General features: G+C 42.9%; 1 protein-coding gene across 1 annotated transcript in view; it reads right to left on the bottom strand.

Annotated features, from left to right (window-relative positions):
• Window positions 1-18,225, bottom strand: part of Aff3 (AF4/FMR2 family member 3) — a 400,239-nt gene that overhangs the window by 62,454 nt on the left and 319,560 nt on the right. Inside the window, exon 13 of the mRNA XM_035452441.1 lies at window positions 9,964-10,004. Within this exon, the coding sequence (XP_035308332.1) occupies window positions 9,964-10,004 (41 nt within the window). The remainder of the gene's footprint in view (window positions 1-9,963; window positions 10,005-18,225) is intronic.

Raw genomic sequence — 18,225 nt, 5'->3', positions numbered from 1 at the left:
CTTCCTTTGGTGTCTCCTTCAGGTTCTGCTCAATTTAGCAGATGAGGGTCACTGAAAATGATAGCTATGTGTGGTAAGTTCAAAGCAGGAGGGAACTATATGTCATATCTTCACAGGTAATAAGTTTAAACATCCTAAAATAACTGGCCAGTAACTACCAGCTAGTAACACATTTCCTGTAGGACAGCAATCTTTTTTTTTTTTATCATTTATTTGAATTAGAAACAAGATTGAATTACATGACAATCCCAGTTCCCTTCTCCCTCCCTTCCTCCCCTACCACCCCCAACTAAAACCCTACCTATCACATATTGTTTCTTCTAATCTTCCCCTGACTCAACCTTTCTGCTCCCTCATGACCTCTGCATCCTTCCTCTTCTCCCCTTCTCATTCTTGTAGCTCCCTCTCCCCTCTTCCCATGCTCTCAATTAGGACAGTAATCTTTAATCGAAGCAATTTTCCAACAAGGTAGGGGTAGTCTCTCTCTCATAAGTACATAGTAAAAAGTCTCTACTTTTTAGTACACAGGAAAAATAATGTTAATTATACAATAGCTTTTGCATTGAAATGCCATGTGTACCACTGTATTGGTTTGAAATAAAATGGCCTTCAAAGGGAGTGGCACTATGAGAAAGTGTGGCTTTGTTGGAGGAAGTGTGTCACTGGTGGAGATGGGGCTTTGAGGTCTCTTCTGCTCAAGCGTCCCTCAGTTTGAGAGTTGACTGCCTGTTGCCTGCAAGACGCAGGACTCTCAGCTCTAGCACCACATATGCTTGGGAGCTGCCTGCATGCTGCCATGCTCTCTGTCATGATGATAATGGACGGAACCTCTAAAACTGTAGGCGAGCCACCCCAATTAAATGTTTCCTTTATAAGAGTTGCTGTGCTCATGGTGTCTCTTCGCAGCAATAAAACTAACTCTAAGACAACCATTTTATGAAAATTTAAATAAAAATGAAAAGAGCCATAAACATTGGACACACAGAATGCCCACTACCCTTGGTTTAGGGACAACTACGTAGGTGTTCAAAGGCACAGACTTGTTAACCAAGTGACAAATAAGGCATAGGCTTGTGATTTAAATATCTTGCCTCTGGTAACTTTCTCAAACGTATGAGGGGATGCATTCAGCAGGAAGGGAACACAATGCCGGATGATTCACTGGGTGAAAATGTGCCAAGTGCAGTGTGGTTCACTTATCCTGTCACTGAAGTGTGAGGACCGGGCTCCCTCTGGCCCTTTTGAGAGTTTATAGAACACAGTGATACAGATGAACAAGGGTTGCCAATTAGCTGTGCTCCTCCACAGTCATAGTGGCTGGAGGAGCTGGAGACGGGCAGCGAACTAGTCTTTGCTTTGCCCGGCCCCCCAAGGCCAGGGTCACTTCTAACCCTATCTGAGAAGGAAGTGAAGAGTGCTTCAGTGGGAAACCTAGTACCTCAAAGCCTTGTGAGGACATAAGTCCTCTGCTCTATGTATGACAGGCCTCCTTGGAGCTTTGAAATTCTTGACACTGGAATACTTTCTGACTTCAGTCTTTTTCAGATTTTTCAGTGTGTGTGTGTGTGTGTGTGTGTGTGTGTGTGTGTGTGAGAGAGAGAGAGAGAGAGAGAGAGAGAGAGAGACAGAGAGAGACAGAGAGAGACAGAGAGAGACAGAGACACAGAGACAGAGAGGTGGGGTGGGGAGGGAGAGTTGTGAGATGTCTTGGCCCTGGGACCAAAGTCTACATACGACATCTATATACATTATACAAAGATTCTAAAGGGGATCTGAGATGGTGTTTTAATTAATGCTATACATAAAACACGGTTTCATAATAGACAGTCTTCTACTTGTGGTGTTCAGTTGGTGCTACAAAAATTTTGGATTTTGGAGCATTTTGGATCTGAGATTTTTAGGGATCTCAGCCTATATCTGCAGACCTTTTCATTTTCATATATATACATATATACGCACACAAACACATTACTGTGCAAAATACACATCACACATTTTTATCATTTTCCTCACATACTTCAGAGGTTTTAAGTACATGGATGTTATCGCAGACATCACTCCTATTATTCTTTTTAAAGAAGCCAAAGTTCTACATATGCTTCAGCTATGTCACACATGAGCTGGGGCTCATGGCAATTGTGGGCATTAACTAAAGGGTTAAAGCACTTGCACCCCAGGGCCTTCCTGTTGACTCCTCCCTGGCCAGACATCAGGTGGCAAGTTCATATTAATCCTCAAGCACTCTCAAACCCACTAAACCATTTTAAAGGGCAATTAGTGGCTTTATACAACTCGTTATTTATTTACTCAAAAGACTGTAACTTCTTCCTTGACTCTCTTCTGTTGTGTGAAATACATGTCTGGGACCTTTTAAACTGTGTATTATTTACCTGATAGGACTCAATGGTTTCTCTGGACCCATTTAGTTTTATTGTGGAAATTAGTACTGGGGGGGGGGTGGGTGTTAAAGCTGAGCTTTAGCCCCTCTAGCCTGTGTGTGCCCCCCCTTGTTAATGTAGTGTTAATGCAACTGACTGGGCTAACGGCCACCCAAGGGCTGTGAGGGACAATTACGTGGCTTCCCTGTAGAAACAGGGGGGGTGAAGGGTCTCTGCTTGTAAGTGATGGATATCACAGGGCCCTGTTAAGGACCAGAGAGACTTAGCACATATGGCTCTGTTGACGGCCCCACACAGTGCTCTACCTGAGAAGGGCGGTTTGATTTCGACATAATAAAGGACTATTTGCTCTGCAGTAAGAAAACCAGGCCAGTTCTTTATCGATCATTGTGAGGAGTATCAGTAAGTGACCCAGATGAGTCTTCCCCATGAATGAGGTGAGAAGATGATGGTAGAGTCACAAGTATGACCAGTCCATCACAGGCATGCATGGACCTCATCTAGGGCCCTGGGCTTGGTGTTTTAGGGGACAACAGGCTAGGTTAGAACATGTTACAAAAGAGTGGGTGAGAACTATCCAGGGCTACTTGTGTAGACTTGCTGATACCATCTCTCCTTGGACATACAGAAAGCTGTTATGGCTGGTTATTTTTTCCTAACAGACCTGTATTCTACTCTTCTGGGTGCTGAGCCTCTAGGTAGACTTGAGCCAAAGGGCTTCCCCTGGCACCTGGGTGACAGGTGCTTCAGAATGCTATGGTGATGGGGTTATCTGCTCCCAGGAAGAGGGACAAAGCACCCATTCTTTTTATTAGTTCATGTGGTTTGTCCACATACCCAGATGGAGGCCATTGTCATTGCACTGCTTATTGCAAGTGGGAAAATTTAGACCCAGATGTTGAATGCTTTACCACATTCTCATTATCCTACTTGCTTTGTTCCACGATGTCTACTAAAGAGGAGAGAGATCAGGGATGGTGGTCCAGGAGGATTTTTCTTCTCATCATGAGAACAGATTTGATGAGCAGGATGTACATTCTTGGACCGTTTTGTTTTAAGAGTCATGCAGGAATTATAGAGATGGCTCAGCAAGTAAACACACTTCCAGGGAAAACCTTATGACTTGAGCTCAACCCTGGATCCCACTCACTGTGACCTCCCTTCATGCACCTCTGTTTGTGTAGGCTTGTATTCATGCACAAACACAAACAAATACAAATACTAAAAAGGGACACAGTTAAGTCAGGATTACATGATGATCTGTATAAAGCACTACCCACTCCTTAAGATGTGGCACCCATTCTGAGTATCTGCTGGGACTGCGCATAAATATATCGTGTTAGCAGCTCTCTGAAGGACATAGGGAACAGGGCCTGGTCAGATAGCTGTTAAGGTTTCTTTGGAAGACAAGGAACCTGGAGGAAGTGCTGTATGGTGACAGGATGTGCTGTTTCTGTTCTTCATGCTATGTGGAGCTGGTTTCAGCACCCTGCAGCCCCCTCCCATACAGGGTAAAGCAAGTACCCCCTGGCCACCCTGCAGCCCCCTCCCATACAGGGTAAAGCAAGTACCCTCTGGCCACCCTGCAGCCCCCTCCCATACAGGGTAAAGCAAGTACCCCCTGGCCACCCTGCAGCCCCCTCCCATACAGGGTAGAGCAAGTACCCTCTGGCCACCCTGCTGCTCCCTCCCATACAGGGTAAAGCAAGTACCCTCTGGCCACCCTGCTGCCCCCTCCCATACAGGGTAGAGCAAGTACCCTCTGGCCACCCTGCTGCCCCCTCGAATACAAGGTAAAGCAAGTACCCTCTGGCCACCCTGCAGCCCAATACCACCTATGCTGATGCTTCTTCTTGGTCCCGTTCCATTCCTGGTCAGAGTCACTAATGCCATTTCCCTTCACATCACAATGAAAATGCCCACCAGGTCCCCCTTTCTGTGCTCTGAAAGTCCCCCACCTCTCCGCATGCCCTGCCAAGGTCACTGGTTTCCTCACGGCTTCATGGGGGTAGGGGCTTTGCTTACTGAAGTGGCTAAAGGCATCGACTCTGGGGTCAGACAGATTGTTCTGGGGGCTCTGAGATGTGGGAGAAAGTTGCCTGAGTCTATTAATAGAAACCCAGATGCAGTAGCGTTTTAGGGAAAGCAGTTTAGAATATGAAGGGAAATGGAATCCTATTGACAACAGCCTCTCTTTATAGCCCTAATGTTGAAGTCTTTCTTCCTTGCTGAGATGGCTGTGGTGAGGATTAAATGAATAGTATCAATGACGCCCTTGGCATGCTGACACACAACTGTTCCAAGAGGAACACTATGCATACTATACCATTCTTCTAGAGACAACAGAATGGTGCCTTACCCAGTGTACAAGTTCAGAGCTGTAAATGCTTATTGAATGAATCAGTACAGATAAGAAGGGGACATTTTAAGTCTTGTCACAATGCACTGCAATGAAAGGTTGTGTGTGTATATGTGTGTGTGTGGGAGGGTTGGTTACATAAGTCACCTGTCCTGACATCCACTTGGAGTCAGAAATCTACTGGTAAGGCTGCAGGGTTTTCTCCCAATTACTGGGTCCTAACTTATTCCACTCTAACTTAAATGCATCAGGCAGTTTACATCCGAGACTGTCCTGATTTTTTAAAAGTTGTTTAATATTTTTCTCTTGTTCTAGCCATGGTAGTAGCTGTTTATGTTGCTTCACTAAAGCAGCCGAACCCCTGAATTTTGAGCCCCTGTGCACCAAACTCTCCCTTCCAAGGTACCCTGTTGCTGGGATGGAGACCAGATTCAGAAAATTATTTTCTATTTTAAGCCCAGAGTTGCCTCTGTAACTGCAAACCACTGGCTTGGTTCATCCATTCAATCATTTGTTCATTTACACATTCATTTATTCACCCAATAATTTTTCCCCTGGTTGCCAGGTAATGTTCTAGGTATAAAAAGATGACTAAGGCAGAAATAACATATGGATGCAAAAGGTGTCTAAGCCTACAGTAGAGGTCTCTGATATTTCAAAGCTTTCTTTGCTGCTGTGCGGAGGATGGCACTGCCTGGACCTGAGTTCTAATCATAGCTGGGCCACTTGCTTCCATGTGGCCCTTGGGTGAGTCACACCACCTGCCCATGGTTTAGTTTATGTTAACCTTTAAAAAACATTTTTGTTTTGTGTTTAATGTTCCACATACCTCTCAGGACTGTCCTGAAGATTATAAAATGATACAGCAAATGGGACAGAGCTTCTAAACTGTAATACTCCTTGAAAACTTGTGATGCACATGGTATTCCAGTCTTCATGATAAGGAATCCCCTGCTTGAGGGAGAGTGGAGAACATGGGGCCCACAGGCTCGGTTGATAGAAACCTGCCACTTTAACACTGTCAAAGCTGTGAGTTTAAAATTTCCTTAAAAGGGCCCCCATCTCTTCTTTTTGATGTTTCCAGAGCAACTGGGCCAGCAAGATGGCTCAGCAGGTAAAGGTTGCCACTTAGCTTGCCACTAAGCCTGATGACCCAAGTTTATTCTTTAGGATTTACAAGGGGGAAGGAGAGAATCAACTTCCTCAGATTGCACTCTGACTTCCATAGGCATCCATTAGCATGAGTGCTATCCACAGTAAATAAATAAATGCAAAATATTTTTAAAAGAAGGGATCAATTAGTAGTAGTTCACAGCAGCTGTGGCTTTTCTCTCATGTTGCCAGGGACTGAACAGAACAGAACCTAAAGCAAACTTGTGGGCTAGTGGTCCTCTTAGCACACAATGAAGCTGGCCCTTTGACTTGGGGGGCAAGAGGAAGCCGGAACAGAAGCACCCACTAGCCAGTCAGCGCCTGTCCTTCCCTCCTGTCCCTCAAAACAGGGACATGTTTCTGGACACAGATCATTTCACATTCCACTCTCTAGGTGGAGGTGAAGTTCTCTTAATTGAAGGCTATTTTTCATCTACTTCATTTCCTTCTATTCTTCCCCATGGAAAATAGGACTCCATGCATGAAATTTAATCTGAGAAAGGGAAAACCAGAAAGCAGCAAGTCCATGAGCAGGATAGGCCCCTCTCCTTGCAAACCCAACACCAGGCCTCTGGCCTCTGGCTGCCAAAGCCCTGAGCAGAAAGAATCACTTCTCAACCAGTGTGCTTCAGTCTTAGCACATGCCCCCAACTGAGCATGCGCTCAGTGAGGATCCCAGGAATAAATGAATAAATCCATGGGAGTTGTTTGGATTTCAATATAAATGGATCTTGGACCTGAGAATCTGCCAGATGGGCAGACAGGTCTGGTGATGTGTCTCCAAAGCTATAAAAACGTAGCCATGGCTGGAGCTGCACACTGGCATTTTAGAAAATGATTATATGCACAATTTAAGCACTTGGCCGTCCCTGCCCTCCAAGTGCTGTTGCTTCAATGGCTGCATGGATACTGCCTTTCTTGATCCTTCCTCTTTTTTTTTTTTTTTTGAGTCAAGCAATTTTTTTCTCAGCCCCTCACATTTCTAACAGTGTGATTTATCCATACAAAATTATGCTCCATTTTTATAAAACCCAAGTTGCTGCAAATGATGCCCGAGGTTCCACAGAAAATATTAATTCCTGATCTGCTGCTATAAAGCATGCCTGCTCTCCCTGCAGAGGCTCCGTTGCCCCAAGACAGATGGAAGCAGTCTCAGGGTATGATTAACTTCTTAGTCCCGGCAATTTCCTCATGCTCCTCTGGCCGTAGACTTCCAGATTGACCTCCAGCTTCTCTGCAAATGAACAGTCGCTTGGATTGATAAATCACACGGATCCCTCCTCTGATCAGAGCTGTCTGCTATTTACTACTTACAGAGAGAAGTTAATCATATTCAAGGCTCTTCATATGCTGCATGCAACCCTTCCTTCCTAACAGCCCTCTGCATATTCTCCATGTTACTGATAATGTGGGAGCTTCTGCAGTGCAGTCTGCACCTTTATGAAGGAACCAAGTGTCCATTTGTCCCTCTTCCCTTCACCTGTCCCCATATCCACCAAGAGCCACAACCCACAAGAAGAAAAAGCACTTGAGATTATAAGGATAGAGTGCCTGTGCAAACTAGTATCTAATAATTGCCTTATTTATCTCAAGAATATTGCCACCTCTTCCTGCCCTGGTTGCCTGTAGGCCTCATATTTCTCAAAAATATAAAACAAAAACCTACAGTCAGGTGTAGAAAAGAACAAAATCCATACAAGCTCATCTTCCTATAACATATCCTGTCATCTCAGGGTGAGGTCAGGGTGAGTGGGGTTGCAGTCCAGACTCTCACATCGCCTGGTGTACTCTTCTATGACTATTTGGGCTGAACTACAAACAAAGCCAATTGCTAGGGTCAATATCTGATGTGGCTTTTTAAAGTTAGGCAATGGATGTATTTTATCTTTAGTTGATTATGAGACTTCCCAAACTTTAGAGCAGCTGGCCTGGGTAGTAAGCTCCAGCACGCCAGGGCACAGTAGATTGACTACAGATAATGATAAAGGACTGTGTGCCTTTGAAAAAGTTAGACGAGGGCTAGTGAGATGGCTCAGTGGGCAAACATACTTGTCACTAAGCCTGATGGCCTGAGTTTGATCCCTGAGACCTAGGAGTTAGGAGAGGACTGATTCTTACAAGTTGTTCCCTGATCTCCACACATAAGCATGCATGCATATGCAAGTACACACAAAAAAATGTAAAAAGTATTTTAAAAAGCTACTAAAGGTGTTTGAATGTTTTTAATGAAGAAATGTCTGAAAAGATAAGTGCCTTAAATTTATTTATTTTACTTTTTAAAAATTTATTTAATTTACTTTTAAGTGTATGAATGTCTTGCCTGCATGCATGTATGTGCCTCTCAAGTGGCTCAGCCTTGAATTACAAAAACAGAAGTCCAGAAATATGGAGACGGCAGCTTCCCACAATGGCATCACCAGAGCAGTGTGTTAGCCCAAGCCATCACCTGGAAGTGAGCCTAGCTCCTCTAATTCTGAGTAAAAAACTTCTGGATTGAATAGGGGAATGTCCCTACCATCCTGGGGAATAGAGGAATGGCAACAATAGGAACCCCTGCATCTGGGCAGGTCACCAGCTTGACAGGGTTTTTTAGTGAGAAAATCAGAAAGAAGTCAGAGGGCTTCTCATTAAGATCTACCCACACTGGCTTCCTGGGGCTAAGTCATTTGAGAAGAGACCTTTGAATGTGTCAACTAGTTTCTGATGTACCCTGTACAATTTTAAAGGGAATGCCCATTTTCTTAAAAGATTGTTTGGTTCATTCTGACAAAGGTGGTCATGATGCTTCTCATTATATATATATATATATATAGTTTTATCAAATATTTATTTTTATATTAGGAACTTCATCCATCCAAAGGGTGTCTATCAGTGGTTTGTAGTATATCAACAGGGTTGTAGAAACATTGATGTAATAATCACAAGCTTTTCATTGTCCCCCAACAAAAGGAAATACCATATGTATTGGTAAAAGTCATTTTATGAATCTAGGTTTCCCTTGCTTTTTAAAACATTTGATTGAAAGTCTCTTACTTCCACAGAGAAGACAAAAGAAGAAAGAAATATGTGTAGGAAGAGCTTGATTCTGTCATATAGTGAGTTTGGGTCCTGAGTATCTCTGATCAAAAGGCCCAGAAGTAGCACATTTGTAGGCTTTCACACTCCCAGTAGTGGCTTGGGTCATGCAGAAGCTGCTCTCAGAGCATGTACACTTGGGTGGTTGTCACTGGGGGAAGGTTCTCAGCTGAAATAAACACACTTAGGTTCAGGCCACCTGAGAGGAAATGCTTTTTACCCATGTACTCCAGATAATTCACCTAAGCAAGGAGCTGTACCTGGGAGGAGTGCTAGACTGATGTGGTTTAGTCAGTAATCACTTATTCTGAAAGAAAGAAGTCACAAGGAAGGGAGGGACAAAGGCTGCCTAGACAACACACACACACACACACACACACACACACACACACACACACACACACACACACACACACACGTATATCCTGGTCTGTTCTAGAAAGTGATTCTGTATTTCAGAAAAAGCAAGGTGCAAATTCCAGTTCAGTAATGCAAGGCAGGAGAAACAAGCCAAGGCATAAGAAGTCAGGCGGGAGACCAAGAGTGACTGGCTTGTAGGCATACAGCTCAAGAGAAAATCTTATCAACAGACAGAGTCCTCTGGGTGAAAAGATATGGAAAGAGTGAAGAAAACACCTCAAAATAAATGAAGTACTTATTGCTGAAAAATGAGCTTGGCTCTCAACCAATTCCAAAGTTCAGAATTTACTGCACCACTCAGGCCTTCCCGCCTAAGTTTCTTGTCTCTTGTTTCATGGCACAACAAGGGATTCTTCATACTTTATGTGAAATACAACAAGGCGATTTTTGCAGTAATAAACTCCATGCACGCACGACAAATCCAAGCACGGAGAATGTTTAACATCCCAGTTCACAGATTCTTTAGGGACAAAATCCGATTATGAATTATATGCCACAATAAATAGGGCTCAATGTTTCATAAAGCAATTTATAGTTCATAAAAATGACAAAATGTACCTGTCAGATAGGGCGCGGAGAGCTGTTCTCTGGGCTGCCTGCTGGAAGAAAGGACAGAGATGTTTATTTAATATTCTGACTTTTAAATTATGCGCTCAATCAACACTTAAAAAAATCTGTGCCACACACACTTTTTTTGTCAAGTAACCAAAATTTAAACTGTTAGCAATGTAGTAGAACGCCCTGTTATGTCATGAAAGGCACGTTTTTGGTTAAGGGGTGTTGCAGCAAGGCACACTTGCCAACAGGGGGCGAAAGTGAGCGAGTGCTGCTGAGAATTCTTCCATGGCCACTTGGGGCGGCTCTCAGGAAACACAGCAAAGATTTGAGCTTTATTTTTTCCCTACCACCTGAAATTATTTATCCACTGCCTTATCCTCATTTCCTGTAAGAAAAAAAAATCAACTTCTTTATCAGTGAAGGTGTAAATTGGTGTTGGTGTGTGTCTGTATGTTGTGTGTCTGCTGATGTGCATATGTGAGCATGGCTGGGCTGAGGCTAGAAGCCGGCACTGGTGCCTTCCTCTAAGGCTCTGTGTCTTAGTCTCCTGCATCATGGTCTCTCAGGAAACCCAAAGCTCTCCATTTCAGGTAGGCTGGCTGGTCATCAAATTCCCAGGATCCGTTTGTTTCTGCTCCCAAGCCAATGCTGATGTTCTAAGCATATGTGGCCATGCTGGGGGTTTTTTCTTACATAAGTGTTAGAGGTTTGAATTCAGGTCCTCAGGCTTACACAGTGTATACTATTTTCCATGAAGCCATCTTGCTAGCCATTGACAACATCATGCTTGACTTTTTTTTCTTGATTTTTTCTCCATTTTTAAATTTGAATTAGAAACAAGATTGTTTTACATGTCAATCCCAGTTCCCTCTCCCTCCCTTCCTCCCCTGACCCCCCCACTAATACCCCATCTATCCCATACCCTTTCTGCTTATACTTGACTTTTTAAAAATTGTTTTCTTTTAGATTTATTAAATTTCTCCATATTTGGAAACTGGATTGCTGCCTGGGCAATATCACATTATTATGAGATCACTGATATTTTTAGGCACAATAATGATGTTGTGACAACAGTTTTGTGTTTTGTTTTGTTTGAAGAGCTTTTTAGTGACCCATGGAGATGGCTTATTTGGTATGGTGCTTGCTGTGCAAGCATAAGCATTAGTGTTTGGATCCCCATCACCCTTGTGAAAACACGCACGCAAGTGCATCTTAAGCCCAGTTCTGTGGAGGCGGAGGTGAGTGTATTCCTAGAGCTTACTCCTCAGCTAGTCTAGCTTGAATGGTAAGCTCCAGGTTTAGTAAGACACCGTGTCTCAAAAAAAAAAAAAAAAAAAAAACAAGGAAAAATAAAAGAAGAAGAAGTGCTCCATGATCGAAATGTAGTAAGCACGCTGACTACACACTGGTGACCTGTAATGAGTCTTATCTCAAATGCAGTTCCTCCTGTTGGTGACACTCAGCCCTCCTCAAACTGACCCTCAAATGGGATGGGCTGCATCTGATACCGCTATGCTTAAACAGGCTCTGTGGCCAACTGTGGTTAAGATTTATCCTGGGCTTCTTACAGACTCTCCCTTGGTTCTGACTTCAGGACAGCTTCTCTAACTCTGCAGCCCCTTTAAACCCTTCTTTAGCCACTTTGTAATGGTGTATTCTTACATTAGTGAGAGGTATAATGTGTGATCTGAGAGTGGATATTAGTAATTGAGCTGGAATAAAGGAACTTGAGATTGCCAGTGGCTACCTACCAAACAAAATTAGGAGCAAGTTGCAGCCAGTATTTTGTAATCACCCAGTAAGTTCCAACACTGAGGGACAACAATAAAAAATAACATGGAGGGTGACTGAAGAAGACACCTGACGCTGACCTCTGGCCTTCACATATGGCATCTGCACACATGTGTATACCCTTACAAGAACGATGAGGGACGGGACTAAAGATCCAGTCTGAACTTAAAGTCGATTGGCCCGTTCCTACTATGCCTCCAAAGATTCTTCCTGCTGACCTCTAGGACAGGGCACACCAAGCGTCGATGAGTAGCTGGTTGGAAAATGATTTATAGAGCAAAGGAAGACAAACAAAAAGCAAGAAATGGCTGTGTACCCACTGAGTGCCTGTGAATCAGTGGCAACTGCTAATGACCTTGAAGGAGTCTATCCTCGACTGGTTCTATCCTAAGCTTGATGGGAAGCCTGAGACAAGGGTAGCTCTCCTTTAGCAAACCCACAAGATGTTGGCTTAGACACTGGGCACTCACCACCCATTTATCAATGTCTTTTGTCATTCTTTACTCTTCCAGTCTGTCATTGTGATGAATGTTACCACACAGTCAACACTGTGGGACTCAGCACAATTGCTGGAAGTACTATTTATTTATTTTTTTAACGTTTGATTTTTGACTGCACTTTTCATTGTAATTATTCTTTGTTATGAAATACTTTACAGAGGACAATCATCATCCATTAAGAAAGGAAATAAGAATGCATTAAACATTTAAAATCACTCTTGGTGGGGGGCAAAGCTATGGTATTAAAGTAAAAGTCATACACTGAGGCAGGGAGCAATTAGTAAGAGATTTTTGTGCCCAGTCTCCTAAACAAAACAAAACCCTTCAGTTTTTGTGCACTGTCTTAATTTATAGTTGGAAAATAGTAAAAAGAAATAAACATTGGGTTTAAACAGTCAAGAAAAAAATTACTTGGGTGACTCATGATTGAAACCTGAAAAACTAGTCGTAAACTAGATGAATTGCCCAATTCCATCCCTTCAAGAGTTGTATCACAGTGACCACATTTTCCTTTCTTAATCTCTCATCAGCTTTCCCTGGTAGCTTTCCTTTGATTCGGTTTCAGCAGAGTCACTTGAGAGGGTTAAGAGGATGCTTCACTGATCTTTCCTGAGTGCATTATTCATTCATGAATGACTCTGAAGCTCAAGTCTATAAGACAAAACAAGTTTTCTGCCAGAAATAGTCATTTTCCAAGCTCCCCTCAAGAGATGACATCTTTTCTCTGTCTTTATTTTAACAAGGTTGGAGCCTGGAAACATAATCAGCAGATATCCTGGTTCCAATGCATGCTAAATGAATTACAAGCCACAATCTGTTAATGAAAGGAAATCAAAGAGGAAATTAAATGCCCTCTTGTAATTGGGTCTATCATAGGGCAAGTTCATAGACACTGGGGTGGGGAGTAAAACAAAAAGAAGGAAGAGGCTGAAGTTCAGAGGTGGCCCAGAGCCATCCAATTTCATGATGTAAGTAGAATTTATGCCTGTATACATAAATAAATTTAATTTGAACTACCTACTATGTGTAGGCACTGGACCTGGCATAGGTGACAGTAAAAATAGGTTAAGGTCTTCTTTGAGTCTGGAGGCGGAGCAGACACAAAAGGATTACAATGCCTAGGGCTGAGGAGGACAGCATGCTATGAAATGGAACAGTGAAAAGACAAATGGTACAGAGGGCTCAGTAAGTGTGGAGTAACAAGGCCTGTAGGAAAAAGGAGAGCCAAGTCCAGAGACATGGGGAGGGAAAAGGAGAGCCATTAGTTTACAGACATGGGGGAAGGAAAAGGAGAGTATGAGACTAGAAACATGGGGAGGGAAAGGAGGGCCATTAGTCCACAGAAATGAGGGAGGGAGAGGAGCAAGGGCTCGATGCAGAGGAAACAACCTGGGAGTAAAAGCTGCATCAGGCTTAGGTCCTGGCTCAGATGAGAAACTGTATAAGGTCACCGTGCTACAGGTCAGCAGGGCAGTGGGACTATGGCAGAGTAAGACGAAGCTAATCTCAAGGGCTACAGAGGTCAAGTGTAGGCTTGTGGTTGTAGAGGACAATAGGAGGGTCATTAAAAGGTTTAATGGATAGGAGCTGGACAAAGCAAGCTTGTACATTCTGTGTAACTTCCTGTGAATCTATGATAAAAAATAACAGAAGGACTGGTGATACAGAGTATATTTTCAAAGGTCACACTGGATTCTGTTTTGTGTGGTGAATGAATCTGGATAAGAAAATGAGTAAATGTGAAGTTATTACAATGACCAGGCAAGAGGAATATTTGACAACACTGAAGATGACGGGAGCATTGTTACACCTTGCAGTTCTAATAGAGGAACTGTCTATGGCAGGATATGGCAGGTCAGGCCAGGGATGGCACTGCCGTCAGATTTCATTCCTGAGTACCTGGTGTAGATGGAGACCACTGGTGGAGATGTGGGACCAGGGGTGCAGGAATATGAGTAAAAGAAGAGTAAGTTTTGTGCTGTTAAGTTCAGCACATGTTGGATGCTCACGGGCAGATGGGGAGTGATATAGCAGGAAATATTAGATAGAAGTTGTTAAACACAAACCAAACAAAGACACCAATAATAGGCTGGGAGTGATAGCTCAGCCAGTGTAACCATGGGACCCAGAGCCAGAGGGAGAGGAAGAGGAGGAGGAAAAGCAAGAGGAGGACGAAGAGGATGAGGAGATACAGCGGCACGCACTGATAATCCCAGCCTGGGGTGGGGGGAGCCCTGGGACTTACTATTCAACCAGCCTGTCCTAATCTGCAAGTTTCAGGTAAAGTGAGAAACTGTTTTTTTTTTAACAGATAAATAAAAATGAAGGTGAAGGAAACCTGAGGTGCACCTCCAGCCTCTTCTCACATATACATACACATGCACACATGAATATACACACACACACACATACCCACCCCTTTCTGCAGAATATCCGCAAGAGTCATGGAACTGACATATATGGCTTAAAGTTCAGGATCAACACTTTGCCACTGTTAACCCTCTTGGTGTTTTCCTGGGTAAGCATCAGTGCCATTCATTTCTAGGTTCCTAGAAATGCAGTCTAAGAAGCCTTCTGTTTAGTAGGCATCCTCCTCACCCTGTTGTGTACTGGGGTCAGGCAGAGCCAGTGAGGACAATAACTTAACCTCTGTGTAAAAACACTTTGAGAGTGACAGGGGATGCTAACCAGATGGCAGTTGGAGGAAGGAGGAGAAAACCCTCTTTGGCTGGGTAGTCTGGGCTGTCTGGTTGTTCTAATAAAGACTGCTCTGTGTGAATACTGCTTGCTCTTTATAAAACCCACACTGAGTAGTCTCACAAGGACAAGGCAGAATTTCAGAGGTGGCAGAACTCATCAGTAAAGAAAGCCAACTGCTGAATGGGGGCAGCAGAGGACAAACCACTGTGGCTCTTGAAGTCAGAGGCAAGCCAACATTTGTAAGGTTTTCTGGTTCCTTCCCAGCACTTCTCCCCTGATTTAGATTCTACCTAAGCTCTGAGGTCTAGTTCATTTTTTTTAAAACTAATTGCTTCTTCAATTCTCAGCTTTCCTTGGTGCCCTCCTCCTGCACTCTGGGTCTGTAACAGGAGTTGGGGACTGCTCATCTCTGGGGATCTCTCCACTGGGGCAAGGCGGCATTTTAATTCTGGCTTCCCATGCTCCCTTTAGGGGGCACAAGGCAGAGATCTTAGTGCATTCTTTCATCAGAAAGCACTTCTTTACATTTAGAGGATGTGAACAGGGGGCTTTGGGCATGACTAAGCCTTCTGCAGGGTTAGGGAAGGCACATTTGCTTTGGTAAGCATTTCCAGGACAGTCTACTCCCCGGAGATACACTCTGAACTATCTATGGCTCTTCTGGGTTCTGGACGCCATTTCCCTTACAGACTTCAGGTTTTGCTGTGGAATCAAGAGAGAATTTGACCTCACCAACATGTCTAGCATATTATGACAGAGTTGTATAAAGAAGGACAAGCCAGGGTATGTTAGGTGTGGGTAGGACCAAAGGCCACTGGAGAGTAACTAGGATTAACCTAATTGATACATGGTGCTTCTGGATAACTGAGAGCCAAACTCTTACTTGCCCTCAGAATGAGAGGGGCTCTTGTGAGGGCAGCACATACTTTTGGATTCTGGCACTGGTAAGACAATTGTGCCTTCTCAGAGGGAGACAGCATGAGTGTACAAGCGCATGCCCATCTGTGTGTTTACAACTTCAGGAGAGAAGCCATACAAGAGTGGCAACACCAGAAGCTTCTAGGAGAAAGTCTACAGGAGGTTTGTCTTTACAGCTCTAGTTCTTGACAGTGGGAGATTAAATTTGGAACTTGGATGGTGACACTAGAACACAGGTCTGAATCGGGAGCCGAGTCACCTTCTAGAAGGCTCTTGAGCTTTTAGGTCTCACCTGAGTAGGCAAGCTTATTCTCTAGAATCATGACATACATTATTAGGATAAAGAAACAAAGTCAGTTACTGGTAATAAATCCTAAGTTCTACATTGTCTGATGAGTCTTTCTGGACTGTTAATTTCAAGTTAGATTTAATGTAGTTGTTGGGTTATGTATGGAGTCATTGGGTTTGGTGAACTGTAGTTTTGCATAAAGGTGATGCTGGTCGGAAAACACAGAAAGCTGGTATAACTTTGTAAGTTGAAAACTAGCTGGTTATTTAGGCTTGGGTTGGGGACAGATCAAGTGCCCCTACTCCCATGGAGGCACGAGTGTACAGGAGTTACTGCTTGATGTTCCAAGCACTCCGCCAGGTGGAAGCACTGGCTAAATCCTGCAGGTCCCACCATAGCTCTGTGACCGACTCATTTGGGCTTCGGTTGTTTTGTGCTTCTTTAAGTTGTTCCACATTGGCAATTTGAATGCAGCCACAACTTGAACGACGTTCAAATCATGATGGCTTATTGGTAACTGTCATTTAAATATATACCCCAAACGATACATGGTAATTATATATATGTATATATTCATGGGGTCCAGTGTGCTATGTCAATGTGTGCATGATGTTTAATGATCGGAACAGAGTAACAGCATCTTCATGGTCTCAAACATTTATAATTTCTTCGTGTCAGGAATATTCAAAATCTTCTCTACTAGCTAGTTTGAAATATTTGAAAAACTGTTGTTAACCATAGTTACCTTTATTGTGTTATAGAACATTTGAAATTATTCTGCTTGTCCTAATGTATCTTAGTTCCATTTATCACCGTATCTCCTTCTTTCTCCCACACCCTTGCTACTGGGCTCTGGTTCTACTATTACTTCTCTAAGGTTCTCTTTGCTCTAGCATTTGGGTACTAGGATGAGTCATTTCTCACTTTGTGAGCTTCCAAATGCCTTTGGAGCTTTTACAAATGTCCCTTTTGCTACCTTAGTATGATGCTTTGGTGGAATTCCCTTATGTTCCACTGGTGTTGGTGGCTGGTCAGTAACTGTGATTGCAAACACAGTCTACACATGTTTCTTTCTTTTTACATGAAGACCACACAGGAAAGTGAAATAAATATCTTGGTAGCTTTGTTATAACTGCAATCTGTGACTGAAGAACCTATATTAAATCTGGACATATTTTATATATATATATATATATATATATATATATATATATATTATTCTCTCTATATATATATAATATTCAAAGTTTTCTACAAAAAATACCCAATGTTTGAAAGTAAAAATAGGTTTGTAATGGTCAAGAAGATTATTTCAGTTGCACATTCCAAACCAATTATGCAGGAGGAAGCAAAAACAATTCCAAGTTCATTATTGGTGTTTGGATTTCACTTCCATATGAACATGGCTCTGCAGCCACTGAGAAAGCACGCACACTCTTCCCAGAGCTGCCTGGGACTTAAGAACAACAACCTGAAGGACAATAAACCCAGAGACAGTGCTGCTCCACCCTCCCCAGAGAGAAATCCTGGCTACCTTCCACTCCATGTTTCAGTTGTGGTAATGATTGTAAGCAATATCAAATACGAATCTTTTCTATCAGTTACTATAAAACTTAGGTTTAGGACAAGGAATTAAAATCTTTTTTATCTTTCTCAACTGTTAAGACTTTTATGCAAATATTTTAATCATTCTGGTCCCAGTAAGACATTTGTTTGCACAAAGGCCCAATACTCTAGAATTTGATGGTTTGGAGCAGTAACCCCTTTCTACTTCCTCCTCCATACATTATTTATCAATTCTAATTGGATAAGATTGTGAGGTCTAACCCCAGCCAATGGGGAAAAGACACAGCCACATTGATTTAGAATAAAAATCAAATACATTTTCTCTTTCAGAGTGTGTTCACTCTTTTAAGCACACCCTCTTGATCCAAAGTTTTTTTTTTTTTTTTTTTTTTTTTAATGTCCAGACATTTCAGTTGGAATGACGCTCTCTTTCCTTGCCACCCCAAACATATTTCTAACTATTTGGGTGCTCTGTCTGGTAACCTAGCTCCCCTGAGG

Source organism: Cricetulus griseus (assembly GCF_003668045.3).
Source record: "Cricetulus griseus strain 17A/GY chromosome 1 unlocalized genomic scaffold, alternate assembly CriGri-PICRH-1.0 chr1_1, whole genome shotgun sequence".
Taxonomy (NCBI): Eukaryota; Metazoa; Chordata; class Mammalia; order Rodentia; family Cricetidae; genus Cricetulus; species Cricetulus griseus.
Note: the sequence above shows the minus strand (reverse complement) of the source record. Positions and strands in the feature narration are given on the sequence as shown.